General features: G+C 42.7%; 1 protein-coding gene across 2 annotated transcripts; it reads right to left on the bottom strand.

Moving 5' to 3' along the window:
• Positions 1–17,041: 17,041 nt before the first annotated feature.
• CBSX3 (Cystathionine beta-synthase (CBS) family protein) lies at positions 17,042–21,294 on the bottom strand. 2 transcript variants are annotated; one of them, XM_048713572.2, is made up of 6 exons: positions 21,094–21,294; positions 18,966–19,229; positions 18,797–18,878; positions 17,764–17,837; positions 17,542–17,602; positions 17,042–17,456 (listed from the first exon to the last, which is right to left on the bottom strand). In XM_048713572.2, exons 2-6 carry the CDS (start codon positions 19,221–19,223, stop codon positions 17,314–17,316), a joined length of 618 nt encoding a protein of 205 aa, XP_048569529.1. In that variant the 5' UTR covers positions 19,224–19,229; positions 21,094–21,294; the 3' UTR covers positions 17,042–17,313. The 2 variants fall into 2 exon arrangements, with proteins under 2 accessions (XP_048569529.1, XP_087373848.1); XM_087517722.1 differs by lacking the exon at positions 21,094–21,294 and adding an exon at positions 20,776–21,031.
• Positions 21,295–25,053: the final 3,759 nt, after the last annotated feature.

Below are 25,053 nucleotides of genomic sequence, written 5' to 3' on the forward strand. Positions count from 1 at the left end.
CCTTATATGGTTACACACCCAATGAAAATGGGTCATTGGATCTCGATCGTAGTGATACACATATTCATAATATTGAAACCAAAAGATGCAAAGTTAATAATGATAGTGCAACTTACTTGTGGCATTGCCGTTTAGGTCATATTGGTGTAAAGCGCATGAAGAAACTCCATGCTGATGGGCTTTTGGAATCACTTGATTATGAATCAGTTGATGCTTGCGAACCATGCCTCATGGGCAAGATGACTAAGACTCCGTTCTCCGAAACAATGGAGCGAGCAACATATTTGTTGGAAATCATACATACTGATGTATGTGGTCCGATGAATATTGAGGCTCGCGGCAGGTATCATTATTTTCTGATCTTCACAGATGATTTAAGCAGATATGAGTATATCTACTTGATGAAACACAAGTCTGAAACATTTGAAAAGTTCAAAGAATTTTAGAGTGAAGTGGAGAATCATCGTAACAAAAATAAAAATTTCTACGATATGATCGCAGAAGTAAAATATTTGAGTTACGAGTTTGGCCTTCAGTTAAAACAATGTGAAATAGTTTCACTACTCACGCCACCTGGAACACCATAGTGTAATGGTGTGTCCGAACGTCATAACCATACTATTATTGGATATAGTGCAGTCTATGATGTTTCTTACCGATTAATCACTATAGTTTTGGGGTTATGCATTAGAGACAGCTGCATTCACGTTAAAAAGGGCACCATCTAAATCCGTTGAGGCGACATCGTATGAACTGTGGTTTGGCAAGAAACCAAAGTTGTCCTTTCTTAAAGTTTGAGGTTGCAATGCTTATGTGGAAAAGTTTCAACCTGATAAGCTCAAACCCAAATCGGAGAAGTGCGTCTTCATAGGATACCCAAAAGAAAATGTTGGGTACACCTTCTATCACAGATCTAAAGGCAAGTTATTCATTGCTGAGAATGGATCCTTTCTAGAGAAGGAGTTTCTCTCGAAAGAAGTGAGTGGGAGGAAAGTAGAACTTGATGAGGTAACTGTACCTGCTCCCTTATTGGAAAGTAGTTCATCACAGAAATCTGTTTTTGTGACTCCTACACCAATTAGTGAGGAAGCTAATGATGATGATCATGTAACTTCAGATCAAGTTACTACCGAACCTCATAGGTAAACCAGAGTGAGATCCGCACCAGAGTGGTACGGTAATCATGTTCTAGAGGTCATGTTACTTGACCATGGCGAACCTACGAACTATGAGGAAGCGATGATGAACCCATATTCCATGAAATGGCTTGAGGCCATGAAATCTGAGATGAGATCCATGTATAAGAACAAAGTATGGACTTTGATTGACTTGCCCAAAGATCGGCGAGTCATTGAGATTAAATGGATCTTCACGAGGAAGACGGACGTTGATAGTAGTGTTACTATCTACAAAGCTAGAATTGTCGCAAAATGTTTTCGACAAGTTCAAGGTGTTGACTATGATGAGAGTTTCTCACTCGTATCTATGCTTAAGTCTGTCCGAATCATGTTAGCAATTGCCGCATTTTATGAAATGAGGCAAATGGATAAACAAAACTGCATTCCTTAATGGATTTATTAAAGAAGAGTTGTATATGATACAACCAGAAGGTTTTGTCAATCCTAAAGGTGCTAACAAAATGTGCAAGCTCCAGCGATCCATCTATGGACTGGTGCAAGCATCTCGGAGTTGGAATATGCGCTTTGATAAGATGATCAAAGCATATAGTTTTATACAGACTTGCGGTGAAGCCTGTATTTACAAGAAAGTGAGTGGGAGCACTACAACATTTCTGATAAGTATATGTGAATGACATATTGTTGATAGGAAATAATGTAGAATTATTCTGCAAAGCATAAAGGAGTGTTTTGAAAGAAGTTTTTCAAAGAAAGACCTCGGTGAAGCTGCTTACATATTAAGCATCAAGATCTATAGAGATAGATCAAGACGCTTGATAAGTTTTTTCAATGAGTACATACCTTGACGATATTTTGAAGTAGTTCAAAAATGGAGCAGTCAAAGAAAGAGTTCTTGGCTGTGTTACAAGGTGTGAAATTGAGTAAGACTCAAAGCCCGACCACGGCAGAAGATAGAAAGAGAATGAAAGTCATTCCCTATGCCTCAGCCATAGGTTCTATAAAGTATGCCATGCTGTGTACCTGATCTATTGTATACCCTACACTGTGTTAAGCAAGGGAGTACAATAGTGATCTAAGAGTAGATCACTGGACAGCGGTCAAAATTATCCTTAGTGGAATAAGGAAATATTTCTCAATTATGGAGGTGACAAAGGTTCTTCGTAAAAAGTTACGTCGATGCAAGTTTTGACACAGATCTGGATGACTCTAAGTCTCGATCTAGATACATATTGAAAGTGGGAGCAATTAGCTAGAGTAGCTCCGTGCGGAGCATTGTAGACATAGAATTCGCAAAATACTTATGGATCTGTATGTGACAGACCCGTTGACTAAAATTATCTCACAAGCAAAACATGATCACACCTTAGTACTCTTTGGGTGTTAATCACATAAACGATGTGAACTAGATTACTGACTCTAGTAAACCCGTTGACTATTAATGTTGAATCACATGGCGATGTGAACTAGATTATTGACTCTAGTGCAAGTGGGAGACTTAAGGAAATATGCCCTAGAGGCAATAATAAAGTTATTATTTATTTCCTTATATTATGATAAGTCGGAGAGGTATCTCTGGGCCCTCTCGGTAATGCACATCACATAAGCCTTGCAAGCATTGCAACTAATGAGTTAGTTGTGAGATGATGTATTACGGAACGAGTAAAGAGACTTGCCGGTAACGAGATTGAACTAGGTATTAAGATACCGACGATCGAATCTCGGGCAAGTAACATACCGATGACAAAGGGAACACCGTATGTTGTTATGCGGTCTGACCGATAAAGATCTTCGTAGAATATGTGGGAGCCAATATGAGCATCCAGGTTCCGCTATTGGTTATTGACCGGAGACATGTCTCGGTCATGTCTACATTGTTCTTGAACCCGTAGGGTCCGCACGCTTAAGGTTTCGATGATAGTTATATTATGAGTTTATAAGTTTTGATGTACCGAAGGAGTTCGGAGTCCCGGATGAGATCGGGGACATGACGAGGAGTCTCGAAATGGTCGAGACGTAAAGATCGATATATTGGACGACTATATTCGTACATCGGAAAGGTTCCGAGTGATTCGGGTATTTTCGGAGGTACCGGGGAGTTACGGTAATATGAGGAAGAAGCAATGGGCCTTAATGGGCCTTAGTGGGAAGGACCAGGAGGTGGCGCGCGCCCCTCCCAAGCCCAGTCCGAATTGGACAAGGGGTTTGGGGCGTGGCCCCTCTCTCCCTTCCTTCCCCTCTTCCCCCCTTTCCCCTTCTCCTAGTTGGACTAGGAAAGGAGGAAACCTACTCCAACTAGGAGTAGGAATCCTACTCCCCTGGCGCGCCCCTCCTAGGACCGGCCTCCTCCCCCCTTGCTCCTTTATATAACGGGGCAGGGGGGCACCTTTAGACACACAAGTTGATCTCCAAGATCATTCTCTTAGCCGTGTGCGGTGGCCCCTTCCACCATAGTCCTCGATAATATTGTACTGGTGCTTAGGCGAAGCCCTGCGACAGTAGAACATCAAGACCGTCACCACGCCGTCGTGCTGACAGAACTCTTCCCCGACACTTTGCTGGATCGGAGTCCGGGGATCGTCATCGAGCTGAACGTGTGCTAGAACTCGGAGGTGCCGTAGTTTCGGTGCTTGATCGGTCGGGCCGTGAAGACGTACGACTACATCAACCACGTTGTGCTAACGCTTCCGCTATCGGTCTACGAGGGTACGTAGACAACACTCTCCCCTCTCGTTGCTATGCATCACCATGATCTTGTGTGTGCGTAGGAAATTTTTTGAAATTACTACATTCCCCAACATTCAATACGTGCCTTACTGCCCTTACTGTCACCGGGAAAGGACACCGCAAGATTGAACCCAAAGCTAAGCACTTCTCCCATTGCAAGAAAGATCAATCTAGTAGGCCAAACCAAACTGATAATTTGAAGAGACTTGCAAAGATAACCAATCATACATAAAAGAATTCAGAGAAGATTCAAATATTATTCATAGATAGACTTGATCATAAACCCACAATTCATCGGTCTCAACAAACACACCGCAAAAAGAAGATTACATCGAATAGATATCCACAAGAGAGGGGGAGAACATTGTATTGAGATCCAAAAAGAGAGAATAAGCCATTTAGCTACTAACTATGGACCCGTAGGTCTGAGGTAAACTACTCACACTTCATCGGAGAGGCTATGGTGTTGATGTAGAAGCCCTCCGTGATCCATGCCCCCTCCGGCGGAGCTCCGGAACAGGCCCCAAGATGGGATCTCGTGGATACAGAAAGTTACGGCGGTGGAATTAGGGTTTTGGCTCTGTATCTGATCGTTTGGGGGTACGTGGGTATATATAGGAGGAAGGAGTACGTCGGTGGAGCAACAGGGGGCCCACGAGGGTGGAGGGAGCGCCTGGGGGGGGGGGGGTAGGCGCGCCCCTACCTCGTGGCTAGGGATGGCACCCGCAGGGTTTGGGCATGGGTGGAGCCACCCCATACCCTTACCCATCACCCGTACCCATACCCGCTAGTGGGTACAATTTTTTCCCATACCCGTTACCCGACAGGATAAATGGATACCCGCGGGTAAAAATACCCATGTTTGAATAACATTAATTTGAGCATCATGTTATTATAAACAATAACATACAATCATATTTTATAAACAACAACACATAACAATAACAACATATCCTAAACAACAACAAATTCTATAAAAATCAACACTTTCTTGTAAACAACAACACAACAAAACATCAACACATAGTCATAAATAGTAGCACGTAGCACATAGTCATAAATTTTAAGTTGACAAACCCACAACAAAGTGTAGAGGTAATTGTCCATATTTGTTAGATTTTAGAAGTGTACATGGGTATGCGGGTATGGGTTATATAATCCCATACCCGTACTCGCTCTACCCGATGGGTTTGAGATTTTCCTATTTATATACCCATGGGTAATGTTTTGTCCCATACCCTTACCCTAATAGGGTTTTTACCCGCTGGGTACGTGGGTAATGGGTACCCATTGCCATCCCTACTCGTGGCCTCCTATTTCTTTTCTTGATGTAGGGTCCAAGTCTCCCGGATCATAATCTTCCTAAAAATCACGTTCCCGAAGGTTTCATTCTGTTTGGACTCCGTTTGATATTCGTTTTCTTCAAAACCCTAAAACAGGCAAAAAACATCAATTTTGGGCTGGGCCTCCGGTTAATAGGTTAGTCCCAAAAATAATATAGAAGTGGATAATAAAGCCCAATAATGTCCAAAATAGTAGATAATATAGCATGGAGCAATCAAAAATTATAGATACGTTGGAGACGTATCAAGCATCCCCAAGCTTAATTCCTACTCGTCCTCGAGTAGGTAAATGATAAAAACAGAATTTTTGATGCGGAGTGCTACTTGGCATAATTTTAATGTAATTTTTCTTAATTCTGGTATGAATATTCAGATCCGAAAGATTCAAGATAAAAGTTCATATTGACATAAAAAATAATAATACTTCAAGCACACTAACAAAGCAATTATGTCTTCTCAAAATAACATGGCTAAAGAAAGTTATCCCTACAAAATCATATAGTCTGGCTATGCTCTATCTTCACCACACAAAATATTTAAATCATGCACAACCCCGATGACAAGCCAAACAATTGTCTCATACTTTTCACATTCTCAAAACTTTTTCAATTTTCACGCAATACATGAGCGGGAGCCATGGATATAGCACTATAGGTGGAATAGAATGGTTGTTGTGGAGAATACAAAAAGGGGAAGATATTCTCGCATCAACTAGGCATATCAACGGGCTATGGAGATGCCCATCAATAGATATCAATGTGAGTGAGTAGGGATTGCCATGCAACGGATGCACTAGAGCTATAAGTATATGAAAGCTCAAAAAGAAACTAAGTGGGTGTGCATCCAACTTGCTTGCTCATGAAGACCTAGGGCAATTTGAGGAAGCCCGTCATTGAAATATACAAGCCAAGTTCTATAATGAAAGATTCCCACTAGTATATGAAAGTGATAACATGAGAGACTCTCTACTATGAAGATCATGGTGCTACTTTGAAGCACAAGTGTGGTAAAAGGATAGTAACATTGTCCCTTCTCTCTTTTTCTCTCATTTTTTTATTTGGGCCTTTTCTCTTTTTTCTCTTTTTTATGGCCTCTTTTCTTTCTCCTTTTTTTCGTCCGGAGTCTCATCCCGACTTGTGGGGGAATCATAGTCTCCATCATCCTTTCCTCACTGGGACAATGCTCTAATAATAATGATCATCACACTTTTATTTTTCTTACAACTCAATACTTAGAACAAAATATGACCCTATGTGAATGCCTCCGGCGGTGTACCGGGATATGCAATGACTCATGAGTGACATGTATGAAAGAATTATGAATGGTGGCTTTGCCACAAATACGATGTCGACTACATGATCATGCTAAGCAATATGACAATGATGGAGTGTGTCATAATAAACGGAATGGTGGAAAGTTGCATGGCAATATATCTCGGAATGGCTATGGAAATGCCATAATAGGTAGGTATGGTGGCATTTTTGAGGAAGGTATATGGTGGGTGTATGATACCGGCGAAAGGTGCGCGGTATTAGAGAGGCTAGCAAAGGTGGAAGGGTGAGAGTGTGTATAATCCATGGACTCAACATTAGTCATAAAGAACTCATATACTTATTGCAAAAATCTACAAGTTATCAAAGCAAAGTATTACGTGCATGCTCCTAGGGGGATATATTGGTAGGAAAAGACCATCGCTCGTCCCCGATCGCCACTCATAAGGAAGACAATCAATAAATAAATCATGCTCCGACTTCATCACATAACGGTTCACCATACGTGCATGCTACGGGAATCACAAACTTCAACACAAGTATTTCTCAAATTCACAACTACTCAACTAGCATGACTTTAATATCACCATATCTATATCTCAAAACAATTATCAAGTATCAAACTTATCATAGTATTCAACACACTCATAAGAAAGTTTTATTATTAATCTTGTATACCAAGCATATTAAGACTTTAAGAAAATTACCATCCTATTTAAGACTCTCAAAAATAATCTAAGTGAAGCATGAGAGATCAATAGTTTCTATAAAACAATTCCACCACCGTGCTCTAAAAGATATAAGTGAAGTACTAGAGCAAAATTATATAACTTAAAAGATATAAGCGAAGCACATAGAGTATTCTAACAAATTCCAAATCATGTATGGCTCTCTCAAAAGGTGTGTACAGCAAGGATGATTGTGGTAAACTAACAAGCAAAGACTCAAATCATACAAGACGCTCCAAGTAAAACACATATCATGTGGTAAATAAAAATATAGCTCCAAGTAAAGTTACCGATAGAAGTAGACGAAAGAGGGGATGCCTTCCGGGGCATCCCCAAGCTTTGGCTTTTAGGTATCCTTAAATTATCTTTGGGGTGCCATGGGAATCCCAAATCTTAGTCTCTTGCCACTCATTGTTCCATAATCCATCAAATCTTTACCCAAAACTTGAAAACTTCACAACACAAAACTTAAAGTAGAAAATCTCGTGAGCTCCGTTAGCGAAAGAAAGTAAAAGATCACTTCAAGGTACTGTAATGAACTCATTATTTATTTATATTGGTGTTATACCTACTGTATTCCAACTTATCTATGATTTAAAAACTATTTTACTAGCCATAGATTCATCAAAATAAGCAAACAACACACGAAAAATAGAATCTGTCAAAAACAGAACAGTCTGTAGTAATATGTAGCTAGCGCAAGATCTGGAATCCCAAAAATATAAAATAAATTTCTGGACGTGAGGAATTTATCTATTCATCATCTGCAAAAAGAATTAACTAAATATCACTCTCCAAATAAAAATGACAGCAGTTCTCGTGAGCGCTAAAGTTTCTGTTTTTTACAGCAAGCTCAACAAGACTTTCCCCAAGTCTTCCCAATGGTTCTACTTGGCACAAATACTAATTAAACACAAAAAACACAACCAAAACAGAGGCTAGATAAATTATTTATTACTAAACAGGAGCAAAAAGCAAGGAATAAAAATAAAATTGGGTTGCCTCCCAACAAGCGCTATCGTTTAACGCCCCTAGCTAGGCATAACAAGCCAGAATAGATCTAGGTATTGCCATCTTTGGTAGGAAATCCATAAGTGTCTCTCATAATAGATTCATAAGGTAATTTAATCTTATTTCTAGGAAAGTGTTCCATGCCTTTCCTTAATGGAAATTGGAATCTAATATTTCCTTCCTTCATATCAATAATTGCACCAATCGTTCTAAGGAAAGGTCTACCAAGAATAATAGGACATGAAGGATTGCAATTTATGTCAAGAACAATAAAATCTACGGGCACATAATTCCTATTTGCAACAATAAGAACATCATTAATTCTTCCCATAGGTTTCTTAATAGTGGAATCCGCAAGGTGCAAGTTTAGAGAGCAATCATCAAAATCACGGAAACCTAACAAATCACACAAAGTCTTTGGAATCGTGGAAACACTAGCACCCAAATCACATAAAGCATAGCATTCATGATCTTTAATTTTAATTTTAATAGTTGGTTCCCACTCATCATAAAGTTTTCTAGGGATAGAAACTTCCAATTCAATTTTCTCTTCATAAGATTGCATCAAGGCATCAACGATATGTTTAGTAAACGCTTTATTTTGACTATAAGCATGAGGAGAATTTAGCATAGATTGCAACAAGGAAATACAATCAATCAAAGAGCAATTTTCATAGTTAAATTCCTTGAAATCCATAATAGTGGGTTTAGCAACATCTAGGGTTTTAATTTCTTCAATCCCACTTTTATCAAATTTAGCATCAAGATCAACAAATTCTGAATTCTTGGAACGCCTTCTAGGTAAAGGTGGATCATATTCAGTCCCATCATTATCAAGATTCATATTGCAAAACAAAGATTTAATAGGGGACACATCAATAACTTTTAGATCTTCATCTTTATTTTCATAGCAATCCGGTTTAGCGGCCACCTTATTAACTAAGGTAGCCTGCTTATCCGAAATTTCAGCAGTTAATTTCTCAAGATGAGCAATTTGGGATCTTAAACCATCGAATTCTTTAGACATATCATCAAGCTCTTTATTCATAAAATTCATAAAACTTTTTTGTTCTTTAAGATCGTTTCTGAAGAAACTATTATGTTCAAATTGCAAGACCATAAAACTCCTGACATTGCTTTCGATCTCTTCTACTCTTTTAAGGTGAAGGTCACAAAATTTAGGTAGAGCCATCGTGACAAGCAAGCAAACTAACACACAAGCAAACAAAAAGAGGCAAATAGAGAGGGGGGATGGAGAGAGAGGGCGAATAAAACGGCAAGGGTGAAGTGGGGGAGAGGAAAACGAGAGGCAAATGGCAAATAATGTAATGCGGGAGATAAGGGTATGTGATGGGTACTTGGTATGTTGACTTTTGCGTAGACCTCCCGGCAACGGCGCCAGAAATCCTTCTTGCTACCTCTTGAGCACTGCGTTGGTTTTCCCCTAAGAGGAAGGGATGATGCAGCAAAGTAGCGTAAGTATTTCCCTCAGTTTTTGAGAACCAAGGTATCAATCCAGTAGGAGGCTACGCGCGAGTCCCTCGTACCTGGACAAAACAAATAAATCCTCGCAACCAACGCAAATAGGGGTTGTCAATCCCTATAGGGCCACTTACGAGAGTGAGATCTGATAGATATGATAAGATAATATTTTTGGTATTTTTATGATAAAAGATGCAAAGTAAAATAAAGGTAAAGTAAATAGCAAAGGAAATAACTAAGTAGTAGGAGATTAATATGATGAAGATAGACCCGGGGGCCATAGGTTTCACTAGTGGCTTCTCTCGAGAGCATAAGTATTCTACGGTGGGTGAACAAATTACTGTTGAGCAATTGACAGAATTGAGCATAGTTATGAGAATATCTAGGTATGATCATGTATATAGGCATCACGTCCGAGACAAGTAGACCGACTCCTGCCTGCATCTACTGCTATTACTCCACTCATCAACCGCTATCCAGCATGCATCTAGAGTATTAAGTTAAAAACAGAGTAATGCCTTAAGCAAGATGACATGATGTAGAGGGATAGACTCATGCAATATGAATAAAACCCCATCTTGTTATCCTCGATGGCAACAATACAATACGTGCCTTGCTTCCCTTACTGTCACCGGGAAAGGACACCGCAAGATTGAACCCAAAGCTAAGCACTTCTCCCATTGCAAGAAAGATCAATCTAGTAGGCCAAACCAAACTGATAATTTGAAGAGACTTGCAAAGATAACCAATCATACATAAAAGAATTCAGAGAAGATTCAAATATTATTCATAGATAGACTTGATCATAAACCCACAATTCATCGGTCTCAACAAACACACCGCAAAAAAATATTACATCAAATAGATCTCCACAAGAGAGGGGGAGAACATTGTATTGAGATCCAAAAAGAGAGAAGAAGCCATCTAGCTACTAACTATGGACCCGTAGGTTTGAGGTAAACTACTCACACTTCATCGGAGAGGCTATGGTGTTGATGTAGAAGCCCTCCGTGATCGATGCCCCCTCCAGCGGAGCTCCGGAACAGGCCCCAAGATGGGATCTCGTGGATACAGAAAGTTATGGTGGTGGAATTAGGGTTTTGGCTCCGTATCTGATCGTTTGGGGGTACGTGGGTATATATAGGAGGAAGGAGTACGCCGGTGGAGCAACAGGGGGCCCATGAGGGTGGAGGGCGCGCCTGGGGGGGGGGGGTAGGCGCGCCCCCCTACCTCGGGGCCTCCTGTTTCTTTTCTTGACATAGGGTCCAAGTCTCCCGGATCATAATCTTCCTAAAAATCATGTTCCCAAAGGTTTCATTCCGTTTGGACTCCGTTTGATATTCCTTTTCTTCGAAACCCTAAAACAGGCAAAAAACAACAATTCTGGTCTGGGCCTCCGGTTAATAGGTTAGTCCAAAAAATAATATAAAAGTGGATAATAAAGCCCAATAATGTCCAAAACAGTAGATAATATAGCATGGGGCAATCAAAAATTATAGATACGTTGGAGACGTATCACTGGGCATCGTGGTTCTACCGCTAGGACCAAAACAAGCTCATAAAGCAGGGAATGAGACCTCCATCGATGCGGGAAGGCTCAGAGGGTGCGAAAAGGAAGTGTACGTATTGATTCCACCCTAGCCTTACCAAAACGGACCCCCTCTTGATAGTACGGTGATTCCTACGAGACAAGTCCACCAAACCAGAAACGAAAGAGCTACACCGTCTTGATTAAAACTCTGAGGGGAAAGAATCGTCTCGTGCCAAAGGATGAATCTCTGAAATGCTCAAAGCACATGATTAGTCCGCCAAAGCATTGTCATCAATCACCAAAACACCTTAGGGATAAATAAGCCCTTACAGACGTAAACGAACAAAAGCGAGAAGTCGCGTCGAGACCCGTCCCAAAAACTGTATCGCCCTTTTCTCAATGCAAATTCACAAAGGACGAGATTTCAAAGACTAACCATGCACGCGATAGATGGGATGGAGTATCCAAAAGCAACATGAATGAGAGGAACGATGAAGATTTATGCGCGAGGAGACAGAACAAATGTGATCTGATTAGGTACTGATTAAGGTTGCAAATGTCTTCAATATTTAGGCGGTCAAACAAGAAGGCGTGGTATTAGGCCCACTACCGAGTCCAAACTTGTGCACTAACCAAACGGATTGAATACGGTTGTACGTAAAAACACACACATTTCCATTAACCAACAACAAATATTATCCACAGATAAAATATATTATAACTCGTTAGGGCATGTCCAACAGGAAAGGAAAAAATACTAAGACCCCAGTTGAGCCTACCCATTGGCCCATGCCCTATAAATAATGGGGTGAAGATCATCTCGAGTAATATCCCTTGAGTGATACATTTGTCTTGGAAAAGTTGTCGCCTTCATGACTTCCATAGAAACCATGCAAAGTAGTAGACCATAGAGCATACCCCCCCCCCAATACACACACATCGCTCTCACGAGGGCGAGCACAATCCTAGCCTCCATAGTCTCTCTTCTCCCCCCTTTCCTTTGGCGGTGTCCCTGACGATGGTGGGGAATCTGCTCGTGGAGGCAACCATTCGTGGCGGACGCGAAATATGTGGTGTTTGCCTCGCCCACTTCCTAAGAAGGCATTTTCTTGCTAACAAACCATTATGGCAAAAAAAAAAGATACTTCTATCAAAGAGGAGCAAAGGCTAAGCGGAACTCCTCCCCTTGTATCTTCTTCCTTTCCAAGCTTGTTGCAGGGAATCTGGGCTCTTTTTTAGCCCCTGAGGATTGCTACTTTGGTGAATGAAGCATGATAGTATTTGTACCATAAGCATATTACAAATGACTAATTCCCCCTAGTATCAAATGTGGTATCAAACCTCTAATCACACTTGCTTCCTTAGCTCTATCTATAATTACATTTCGATAAAACACTCAAGATAGAAATACTCATGTGTCGTCGGCGCCATGGAAGGCCTCAGAGCATGTCGACGTTGGAGCTGTGTGTGCCACGAGCTGAAACCTTTTGACCTTACTACGTCGCCCTTGCCCATGTCAGAACCCCAAGACATGACTCTCGGCGGATCACGACCCTCACTAGTCCAGCTACATACGACACCCCATGCATATGAATTCACATCTGGGCCGAGAACGATCAAGGGGTTGTTCACGAAAGCATTGGCCTTTTTTCGACAAAGGATTAATTTTATTAGCTCAAAGTGAAGCATTGGCTTTCCTTGGGCTGGCTTGAGCTTTGCTGGGGGGGGGGGGGGGGCAACCCTAGGGGGCAACAAGGGGAGGACGCTGCAACGGCTAGGGTTGCCCCCCCCCCTCCCAAAGCCGCTAGGGAGGTGATGTCCGGGTCACGCGGTCGTTTCATTTCCCACCCAACTACCCAAGCATTGACCTAAACCTTAAACTCTTTTATTTGAAAGATTAACCTTTGAAAGTAGGTGTAGAAGCATATCCTTGAGCAAGCCCACTGCCATGTTGAAGTGCATGGACAAGCAAGGCAATCATTGATCTAAACAGAATTTGTGATTATTTCTTCCTCACAAGCGAGGTAACAATATTATACTTCCGTCGAAAAGCCATCAATTTTGACATGATCAATAGTACTACTCTCTCTGCTCCATAATGTAGTGCATATTTTATTTTCTGAAGTCAAACATGTCGACCAAATTTATAGGATAGAGCATCGACATGTAAAATACAAAATAAAATAAAAACATATACTTCATGATGAATCTAATGATATTGATTTTGTATTGTGACTATTGGTATGTTTTTCTTTGAACTTGATCAAACATAGGCTTGTCTGATTCAAAAAATAAAATACGCACTACATTGTGAAATGGAGGAGTATGTATAATCTCGTTTGCTCGTTTGCGACAAACAAACAGTCAATTCGGGAGCAGATTATTACTACCAGTCTCCTGCCATGGATGGTGGGTGAAGAGTGAAGACGACTTGCGGAAATTGGTTGGAGTAGAAGGCTTTTCCACCAGAGGGTGCCTCCAATTATCTCCTCTTTGCCTCTGGGTCGATAGATAAAAATGCAGGGCTTATCTGCTCATCTCATGTCCCTATTCATGTATAACTTTTCGGGTTGTCTCACTTCTCTGGCTTGTAGTTGCAGCCATCTTCTATAGGAAAAAACTCTCGGGGTACCATCTGCTAAATACTTTCGCCGCCTCACTGTTTGCTTTCTGTGACTGTTTTGGGACGAAAACGACGTTCAAATATGTGCAGAAGGTCGGGCAGTATTGAACTTCGAAATAGATTGGACTGTGAATCGCAAAAGAAGAAGAAGAAGAAGAAGAAGAAGAAGAAGATTGGACCGTGGCCTTTGGCTCCTTCAACTACGGAGCCCAGGTTTGAGTCCGTCCAGTCGTGCTGCAGGCTTGGTGGGCTGTGCGGGCGCATCCTCACACACAGAGGAGCAGCCAGCTCCGTGGCATTTCTGAAGTCACCTCTCTATCTTCTTTTTTCTCTGTAGCTGATCCTTCAAATTTTAGATTCTCAAATGTCTTCTTAAATCTTAACTCACATATTTGATCTGCTAAAAAATTATGGTTTCTAACTGAACTCTTAAATTTAACTAGCATTTTTCACACAGGTTCTCAAAAAATCATTTTCACACAATTTCACTCAAACGAAGATTGAAGTAGTCAATTCGATAACACATTGCATAACATGAAATTTAAACTACATTGCATAACATAAGATTTAAGCTGCAAATGAATCCCTCTTGAACAATATATTCGAAGGGCATGACCTGAGGACCTGCGCAAGCATATCATCCTTATCGTGTACACTGCGGTATACGATTGGATATTGTTTCCGAAGACTGACATTGTCTAACCACTTGCCCTCCCAGAAATAAATAGTCATCCTTAATCGCGACAAATCCAAAACAAAAGGATATATATTTTTTACCGCCACAAGCCCAAAGATGTGAATCTTCAGGTTTTCAATATGCCAGAGACACAGTTTTTGGCTTAAATACTTATTGTGTAACAAGGTTTGTCAACATCATTATTTGAACAACCATCTACTAAGACATCATTTTTTTTACCTTGAACGTCATTCTCGGTCTTTTGAAAAAAAGCATATACTAAACACCCATTCTCCGTGATTTACTAAGTAAGGCATCATCTTTTACCTGAAAATCATGAATGCCTAAACCACTTTTGTCTTTCGACCACGCTCTTGGTTAGATTTTCCAGATGTAGTGTATTCTCTTGATCTTCTTGCAAGATGTACTTCTAACTACAAGTTTTTCCCGACTATAAGAAAAAGAACTACGTTCTCTCCGAATTAATTGACACAATCTCTATACAATGTCTTAATTCGGATCGAAGCTGATGCCATTGTAGGGGAGGTGACAAACGGACCATCTTTGACGGCAGTTTTGGTTGTAAAACGAAATCAAACACTATCAATTTTAAAATGGAAAGGGAGAAAATGCCATGTCGTCTGAAGAAACCGACACCTCTCAAATGTCACCCTCCCTGGCAAACGTTCGCCAAGTAAGGGGGGTCCTTTTTACTTACCTTGCATGACATATCAAAGCTAATGCAGTGACACATTTAATCGAATGACAGTCGACAATGAGCAGAGAAAACATTAGCACGGTGAAACTCTCGTTTGCTCGTTTGCGACAAACAAACAGTCAATTCGGGAGCAAATTATTACTACCCTCCTGCTATGGATGGTGGGTGAAGATGACTTGCGAAAATTGGTTGGAGCAGAAGGCTTTTCCACCCTCTGATTATCTCCTCTTCGACTCTAGATCGGTAGATAAATAAATGCAGAGCTTATCTGCTCATCTCATGTCCCTATTCATCTTTTTCTAAAAAATGTCCCTATTCATGGACAACTTTTTGGGTTGTCTGGCTTGTAATTGTAGCCATCTTCTATAGAAGAAAACGCTCGGAGTTACGGAGTATCATCAGAAAAAACAGTACTCCCTCGGTCCCTAATGAAAGATGTTTTTTGACATTAGTATAGTGTCAAAAACGTCTTACATTATGAAACCGAGGGAGTAAAAAATTATACACGAAATAAAAAAGAACAGAGGGAGTATCTTCGTCGCGTCACTGTTTACGTTTTGTAACACTGTTTTGGGGCGAAAACACGCTCAAGTTTGTGCAGAAGGTCAGGTAGTTATTGAACTTGGAAACAGATTGGACCTGGCTCGAACAGCTACGGCGGCAAGGCGCTGGTCAACAACGGAACGGGCGGCCAGGTTTGAGCTCGTCCAGTCGTGCTGGACAGCTAGAGGCTTGGTGGGCTGTGCCGGCGTATCCTCACATATAGAGGAGCAGCCGATCTTTCGAAATTTAGACTCTCAAAAGCCTCTTTAAACCTTCTTTCTTTGAATAGTTTAAATTGCTTATCACATATATGTCAGGTGGTCTTCTTAAACCTTAACTTTTTATGTTTGATCCGCTAAAATGAGTGGTTCCTAACTAGACCCTTAATTTAACTTTCATTTTTCACACAGCTTCATTCAAGCAAAGATTGAAACTAAACGAAGATTTAAACTAGTCCATTCAAACACATTGCATGCCATGAAATTTAAACTACATTGCATAACATAAAATTTAAATTACGATCAAATCCATTCCAAATAATATATTTGGATGGGATGAACTCAGCACCCGCGGCTGGAAATTGTTTCCGTGGACTCATATTGCCTGCCTAGCCACTTGTTCTTCCAAAAACGAATCTACGAGCCATCCTTAATCATGAAAGATCCAAAACAAAAGAGATATCTTTTTCCCGTCATGACCAGCCCAAAGGTGTGAATCTCCAAGTTGCAATATACCCAAGGCGCAGTTTTTGGTCTAGATACTTGTTACACAACAAAGTTTGCTAAATGCCAAAGGACACGACATCATCTTTTACCTTAAACGATGTTCTCAATATAAGTGGTTTGAATATAGGAGGGTGGAGCACCCAAATGCTCCTAATCCGCTTCCGTTTGAACTACCATTTATTAAGTAAGGCGTAATTTTTTACCAAGGTCACGAATGCCACCTTGGTCGCTTACAAACCACGCATGTGATGTATTCTTTTGATCTTCTTGCAAGATGTACTTCCTTTTTTGGCTTTTTTGGCAGATTTTCAAGATGTGCTTCTTGCTACAAACTTTTCGCCGACTGCCAGAAAAAGAACTACAGTACAACTTTCGCTTACCTTGCATGACATTTTTTTTAGAAAAGGAGGAAGACCTCCGGCCTCTGCATCTGGTCGATGCAACCTTGCATGACATATCAAAGCTAATGTAGCAACACATTTAACCGAATGACAGTCGACAACAAGGGGTAAAAAACATTAGCACGGTGAAACTCAAGTATCCTTTCCGGGACACTCCCAAGCTTTATTCTGCGTCTATCACCATCAGCTGAGATGGATGGTCTATACGCTCCAGAAACAAGCACGCGGCGGCGCGCGCGGCCACGGAAATATGCACTAAATAAGCAGGAAAACATCAAACACGCAAATTCAAGTTCAACAGCCATTGTCCGCGAAGAAACACGGCCTATTTCGTCATCATCACCCTGGTCGTTATTGTAGAGTTCACTCAAAGGGACGCCCTGCAAAACGGCTGGGTCCTAGTACCCACCCTGGATGTAGGCGTTGAGCCGATTCAGCTCCTCCTTGTGCTCGCTGACCACCGCGCGAACCACGTCGCCGATGGAGACCATCCCCATCATCTCCGTGCCGCTGATCACCGGGATGTGCCTGATACGCTTTTCTGCACGCCGTGCCATGGTTAGGGTTCAGTGCTTTACAGAACATCTGGTGTGCAACGACGAATGAACTCGATCAGGCGGGCTTACCTGTCATCAGCTGCATTGCTTTCAGGACTCTGGTTTCAGGTTTCACCGTGATCAGCTTGTTCTGTCAAAATGATGCTTTGTCAATGAAGCTCGGCGCGTTCACATAATTGTGATTCACATGCTTATGACTAGAGTTTTTGTACTAATTTTATTCAGGGTGTACGGGGCACAGAGAAAATCAGAACATCCCCGAAAAAAATTGAGAACATGGTATGAGCGTACCTCTTCGGTCATGATATCTCCAACTTTGGTTGACTTGGAGGATCGACCCTGCACTATAATTTTCCGGAGATAATCTGAAAAGGCAAGTAACATAATGTTTGTTACATAGGTAAATCTTTGGTTTACAAAGCTGCTCAGGTTTGCTGTTCTGTTCTTTTGACACTATGTAGTATTGGTTTTATTTTCAGGCACAACATCTTCATATACTCCTATCTTGCCAGAGTGGCAGTCAGAGTTGGCATTGATGCTGGCTGATACTATTCATGGAGATTATAGGCGAAGAGGTCAATGACTCGATGCTATTATAGGTAAATGAACAAGATCTTTGCGACTGTGAGTGTTTGAGTGGCAGGCTCGAAGTTCGCAACCGTTAAGGTTCACGGACTTCAAAGAAATTTACGCGAATTGTTTATGCTAGCTGGAGGTTCAGGAGGATCAGAGTTCAACCATTATGGTACTGGATCAGAGTTCAAGTATTTAATGGCACAATGGTCCAAAGCGTTTATGGTAGATGTAGGTCCAGGATCAGAGTTCAACTATTTAGTGGCACAATAATACATGGTTCAAAGCATATATTTTTGTACCTGAACTCTCCCTAAATACTTAATGATTTTCTTTTTGGGAACTCATGGCAACTTGCTGGCTGCAATTTCAACATGAGAATAGGATCATCAAATGTTCTTTCATATATATGTTCCACTTGATAGGGTCATACAGGCTTGTGGCACACTATCTGCAGGTTCTTGATGCATGATGCGTTAAGATTTATTCATCAGTCCTAAGATTCTTGACTGACAGTAATTATAATGCATGTAAGAAACAAGGGTTGTCATCTTTTATAAAGCATTTGCACCTTCACCATACAGCTTTTACTCACAACCCTTCATGTTATTATTACTATTTTCTTTATAATAATGTAGAATAAAGAAGGCAAGGGCATAAACCAAGAAAATGTAAGTAACTTTCTAACGTTTCCTCTTTTAGCACGTCATTTGGTCTGTTTCCATCAGAGAGTGTTTATAGACCAGTTTACCTCTCTCTGTGACGATGCCCGCAATTGATTTATCTTCCCCAGGTTTAACAACCACCAAAGCTCCCACATTGTGCTGTGTCATCTGTTGAAACTCTTTTTGTCACTCAAAATCATAAATATTTTCTACTTATGGAGTAATATGACCACTGGGCTAGAAGGGAAATCATACCGATTTGACAGCATCATAGACACTATCATCAGTGGTGCACCAGAGCCATGATCCATCGGCACTCTTCCCTTTAGACTTCAAAATGTCTGCAACAGTGCTGCTCTCAAATCCACTCTCCTCTATTTGAGCAGATGATACTGACATGAAGCGTGGGAACACAGCGGGCAGCATAGCAGGCTTCACAACACTGATGTGTTGCAGGACAGCAGATTTGAGCACACTGCCATGTGATCCGATAGCTTGAATTGCTCGCTGCATTTTGTTCTGTGTCAAATCATACATGAAGAAACAGTTACTTTATTTTTAACTAAGGGGATAACTGACTTGTGACTTCTTTGATATTAGAAAGACTATTTTCTTAGTTAGAATGGAGATGTTATAGATAGTTCTTTAAAGTGCAGTGTAATTTTTAATAATATAGACCAAACAATATCTATACGTCAGAAAAATTCAATTCAATCCCAAAAATGATTAGTAAATAATATCGTAAACTGATTCTTTCAAGAAGATGAACTTTTATAGCAGGCAACACATGATATTGGGAAACACTAACTGAATAGAATGTGAAAATGAGGTGAAGTGCATATGGGGAAAAGATGGAGCTTTGGTAATGACATGTAACTCAACTGCAGAAGTTTACACTAACATGAACCCAGGCTGAAAGTAAGTATTTGCAAACGTGTGCCTCTGTCATGAGCCAAGGAGCGCGCAAGTGGCGGTTAAAAAAGGTGTTCACAAGTTTTTTGGATCAGGCAATTTGCCTTCTCGGAACTGGGGCAGAACCAAAGTACATAGTAATACAGCACCGGAGAAGGTTGATCAATTAATACATGACTTCAATATGTGGGGCTGGCTAAAACTAAGGATGCTGTCAGACAAAGCAAAGAGACTAGCTCATAACCATACAATGGCAGTTGACCAACACATATAATAAAAAAAAGAATGTGAAAGAGTGGATAAGTGGAAGCATTTGCCCAATAATGCAGCTGTGCTCTGCTCACCGTTCCACACAAACAAACAAACCTATCTCCATCCTACAGGAAACACCACCATATCAAATTAGAGCTAGTTCCTACTTCCTAGTGGGCTGATGCAGTGAAAATGATGCTGAGCTTATCTATCATTTTGTACACTAGCCAGTAAAGAGGTAGGAAAAACCGGAGGGAAGTAATTTATGCACAGAAAAATCCGTCGAATTAGTCCTCAAATTTTCTCTTGTTGAATCATCTGCTAAGAACTGAATCCGGCACGTCGGCATAGCCACGTAGCATGTCCTGCCCACTAATCAATCTCATTTGGACTTATATATACTTTAGAGAACCCACTATCAATATGTCCACCCACCCTACTTGATGTGATGTGTTAACACAACATCTTTATATGTCTCTGGCAGGACGTTTTCAGAGTTAGCAAACTATGAGCATTTATTTATGTCACAATCAAAGCAATAAGGAATCACCAACTAAGAGGGAATCCAACTGACGCCTTTCACCCGCAACACTGAACTCTATGCACTCCCAAGGTGCTCGATTCGGCGCTATCAACTCGCTCCCGGTGCAAGAACCGAACGAACAACCGGATCACGGGCCACAAAACAAGGTGGGACACGCCTACCTTGAATGAATCCTAGAACCAAATAACTTGTATTTCTTCTACTTGTGCAACCACGAACTGATTCTGATTGATGCGCAGGAACAGCACACTACAAAACACTCGCTAATCTGGACAGACAAAACTAAGGAAACCAGCAAAGGAAACAGATCAAGCGCACTAACAAACAGAAGAAATCACAGAAAAGAATGAAACGTACTTTCCGGTGACGGCTTTCCGCCTGCTTTCAGCGTCTCTTTCCTCCGCTAAATCTAAAGTGAACAGTGGCCGGCTAGCAGAATGAGATGAAAAACAACAGATCGTGGAGAAACCTAGAGGAACAACACCGGGAGCACACTCATCTGACCCTTCTGCTCGCTTCAAGATGACAGCACGCACTGTAGACGCATTTCTTTTAGAACTAACACTCCACAGATCGGTCATGAACTAGGCAGCTAGTACTATGGATCGACCCATCGCATGGATTTGGTTGGACCGGAGGAAGGGGGAGGAGAAGGAGAGGGAGAGGCCGCTTTACCTGCGTGGCCACGGGACTGAGCTTCGGTTGTGGGAGGAGCAGCGAGTTGCGGGGAGGAAGAAGATGGGGGAGGGACACTTGTGATGCTGGGAGGCAATGGTGGGGGGTGACGAGCGCTAATTAAAGCGACACTCCGCTGCTCTCGCGGTGAGGTGGTGGAGGCATGTGAGGGCACTCGGTCTTATCCACACGGCCCTGTCTGCTCTGCACTTTTGGTTCCATTCTCTTTTGTTTAACCTTTTGTTTTGGACTTTCCGTTCTCCAGTTTCAGTGATAGGGTTTCTCGAGGCTGGTACTCTACTATGCGCAGTTTCTTGTAAACAATCAGGGCCGTGCCAGAAATGACAGGATGCATACGGGCTTGTGTGTGTAAAACACAATATGTTGGGAACTTGCTCGACACCCTAAACGGGGTGTGGCTCTTTCATTATATAGAGGTGCCAAGGGGTACAATACAATGTTACTAATACACAGACTACGTATATATGCAGTCTAACACCCTCCCTCAATCTTAACTGTGGCTTGAAGTACACAGCAAGTTAAGATTGCGCCTACAGCCTACAAACTGTGGTTGTGGAAGAGGCTTCGTGAAGATGTCAGCAAGTTGATCCTTTGATGGAATGAACTTGATACAAAGTAGCTTCTGTGCAACACGTTCCCGAACAAAATGATAGTCAACCTCAATGTGCTTCGTCCTAGCGTGAAACATTGGATTAGATGAAAGATATGTAGCACCAATGTTATCACACCACAGAATCGGAGGATGTGCTGAAGCAACTCTCAACTCTCTCAACAGAGACTGTACCCATATGATCTCAGCAGTGGCATCAGCAACTGCTTTGTACCCAGCTTCAGTACTACTGCGAGACACTGTGGCCTGCTTTCGAGCATTCCAGGCGATCAGGTTAGAACCCAGAAATACCGCATATCCCCCCGTGGATCGCCTGTCATCAAGATTGCCAACTCAATCTGCATCTGAGAAAGCTGAGAGCTCACACGAGGGCGTAGGCTGAAGAAGCAAACCATAGGAGACAGTAAAACAGATGCGCAGAATGCGTTTCACAGCTGACCAATGAGATGTCCTGGGTGCATGAAGAAACTGACAGACACGGTTGACTGCATAGGAGATATCAGGCCTGGTAATAGTAAGGTATTGCAGACCACCAACGAGACTGCGATACTCAGTAGCATCCTCAGGTGAAAGAGCATCTCCATCAAGGGCAGATAACCGATCAGTGGCAGACATCGGAGTAATAGCATGTTTGCACTTCAGCATACCAGCACGACGCAGCAGATCCAGGGAGTACTTCTTCTGTGTAAGAGTCAAACCAGCAGAAGAACGTGAAACCTCCAGACCAAGGAAAAAATGCAAGGCACCCAGATCCTTGACAGCAAAGGCACCACTGAGTGCAACCACAAGACGATCAGCAGCAGCATGGGATGAACTGATGAGAATGATATCATCAACATAAACCAGAAGATACATCGTAACCTCAGGACGCTGAAGAAGGAACAGTGATGTGTCTGCAGTGGAGGGAGTAAACCCAAGTGCTCGAAGAACAGGGCCAAGACGAGCATGCCATGCACGAGGAGCCTGTTTCAGTCCATATAGCGCCGTAGTCAGACGACAGAGATGACGAGGGCGTGCAGGATCAACAAATCCAGGTGGCTGACGCATATAAACCTCCTCCTCCAGAATTCCATGGAGGAAAGCGTTCTGCACATCAAGCTGACGAAGAGACCATCCACGAGTGACAGCAAGAGACAACAGCAAGCGAATGGTAGTAGGCTTGATGACTGGACTGAACGTGCCTTCATAATCAAGACCATACCTCTGTTTGAAGCCCTTGGCAACAAGCCGTGCCTTGTAGCGTTCGATGGAACCATCAGCATGTCTCTTGACTTTGAAAACCCACTTGGAATCAATAACATTGACACCAGATACTGGAGGAACAAGCTGCCAAGTGTCATTTTTCTGGAGAGCCTGAATCTCCTGTTTCATAGCAGCGTGCCAGTAAGGAATACTCAGTGCAGCCTGGAAGTGTCGAGGCTCAGCAGTGGGATCAGCAGCAATGTGAGCCATGCACGCGGCTAGCCATGCCACAGTCCCGTCCTTGCGTTCCTTCGGACAAAAAATGCCCGACTGACTCCGCGTACGAGGACGAAGAGGGACCACAGGCCGTGCCGGCGAGACCGTCACAACCGGTGATGGAGACGAAGCTGCAGCATCGGGAGAGCTGGCACTAGGGCTCCCTGACGACGACGAGCCAGGCGAGGCCAGCCCACTAGCAGCCGAGGCGGGACTGACCGGGTCCGGCTCCAGGCCGGTCGAAGCAACCGCCGACCGAGGCGAAGATGCCTCCAGGTCGGGCGTGACCCCTCCTGGGTCAGGCGGAGCGCCAGCCGAAAGATTGGGCGAGGCCAGCGGCACGCCAGACGAGGCTAGCCGAGGGCCAGGCGGGGCGCTAGCCGAAGGACTGGGCGAGGCCAGTGGCAGGCCAGGGGAGGCCACCCGTGGGCCAGGCGAGACCGGCGCCCGCATGGCAGCCTCCAGTGGCGATGCAGGGGCGGGTACGAGGGTCGAACCCGTTATGCATGGGACATGCATGACCCGAGCAGGAGCTGCCGCGTCGGTTTCCCCCGGCAAGCTTTCCTCCCCGGCAAGGTCTTCGCCCGACAAGCTTTTCCCCCGGCAAGCTTTCCTCCCCGGCAAGGTCTTTGCCCGGCAAGTTTCCTGTTCATTAAGAAGCTCAAGACGAGCGCCACGTCCAATACATGCAGCATGATTAGGCAACAACGCAGGGGCATATGCAAGATCCACAAATTGATCAGGCAAAGGTGTGGACATGTGCACTGGTTGTGAGGAAATGGTAGAGTTTGTCGGAAGTGCACGAAAAGGAAACACGTTTTCATCAAACACCACATCACGAGAGATGTAAACGCGATTTGTAGGAATATGGAGGCATTTGTACCCTTTGTGAAGAGAACTGTACCCCAGGAAGACACACTTCTTAGACCGAAACTCTAACTTACGCTTGCTATATGGGCGAAGGTGAGGCCAACATGCACATCCGAACACCTTAAAAAAGGTGTAGTCTGGAGTCTCGTTGAGCAAGAGTTCAAGCGGAGTTTGCATTTTCAGGAGTCGTGAGGGAAGCCTATTTATGAGAAAACAAGCTGTGGAGAAAGCATCACTCCAAAACCGAAACGGAATGGATGCATGAGCGAGCAAGGTTAGGCCAGTTTCAACAAGATGACGATGCTTACGTTCGGCAGTTCCATTTTGCTGATGAGTATGAGGACAAGACACACGATGCGAAATCCCAAGTTTGTTAAAAAAAGAGTTGAGGTTGTGGTATTCACCCCCCCCCCCCAGTCAGATTGAACATGGATGATTTTCTGCTTAAGGAGACGCTCAACATGTGCTTGAAACTAGATAAAAACATCGAACACATCAGACTTGCGCTTAATAAGATACAGCCAAGTAAACCGACTATAAGCATCAATAAAACTGACATAATAATTGTGACCACTAACAGATGTCTGGGCATGACCCCATACATCAGAAAACACAAGCTCAAGAGGATGTTTCACAACACGACTAGACTCTGAAAAACGGAAGTTGGTGACTCTTGCCCTGCTGACAGGCATCACAGACGGTGTCAGCAAATTTATTGGACACAACTGGTAGTTCATGACGATGCAACACATGACGAACTATAGGGGCCGCAGGATGACCAAGGCGCGCATGCCAGTGCGTAGGAGACACACGAACACCACTGAACGCCTGAGGAGAAGACTGCATGGATGGTGTGCTCAGTACATCAAGTGCGTACAAGCCATGGCGAAGACGACCGCTAAGCAGAACGGCCCTCGTGTCCCGATCCTTGATAAAGAAACGAAAAGGATGAAACTCAGCAAGGACATTATTATCACGTGTAAGTTGAGGAATAGACAACA

Source organism: Triticum urartu, chromosome 4A (assembly GCF_056163025.1).
Source record: "Triticum urartu cultivar PI428250 chromosome 4A, HENAU_Tu73, whole genome shotgun sequence".
Taxonomy (NCBI): domain Eukaryota; kingdom Viridiplantae; phylum Streptophyta; class Magnoliopsida; order Poales; family Poaceae; genus Triticum; species Triticum urartu.

Excerpts from the sequence above, each read along its gene's own strand:
- CBSX3 (XM_048713572.2), bottom strand. The coding sequence starts at position 19,223 with ATGCAGCGAGCAATTCAAGCTATCGGATCACATGGCAGTGTGCTCAAA. Across the intron at positions 17,838-18,796 it reads GGGCATCGTCACAGAGAGAG|ATTATCTCCGGAAAATTATA; the intron begins GTAAACTGGTCT and ends TTGCCTTTTCAG. Across the intron at positions 17,457-17,541 it reads AGCAATGCAGCTGATGACAG|AAAAGCGTATCAGGCACATC; the intron begins GTAAGCCCGCCT and ends CACGGCGTGCAG.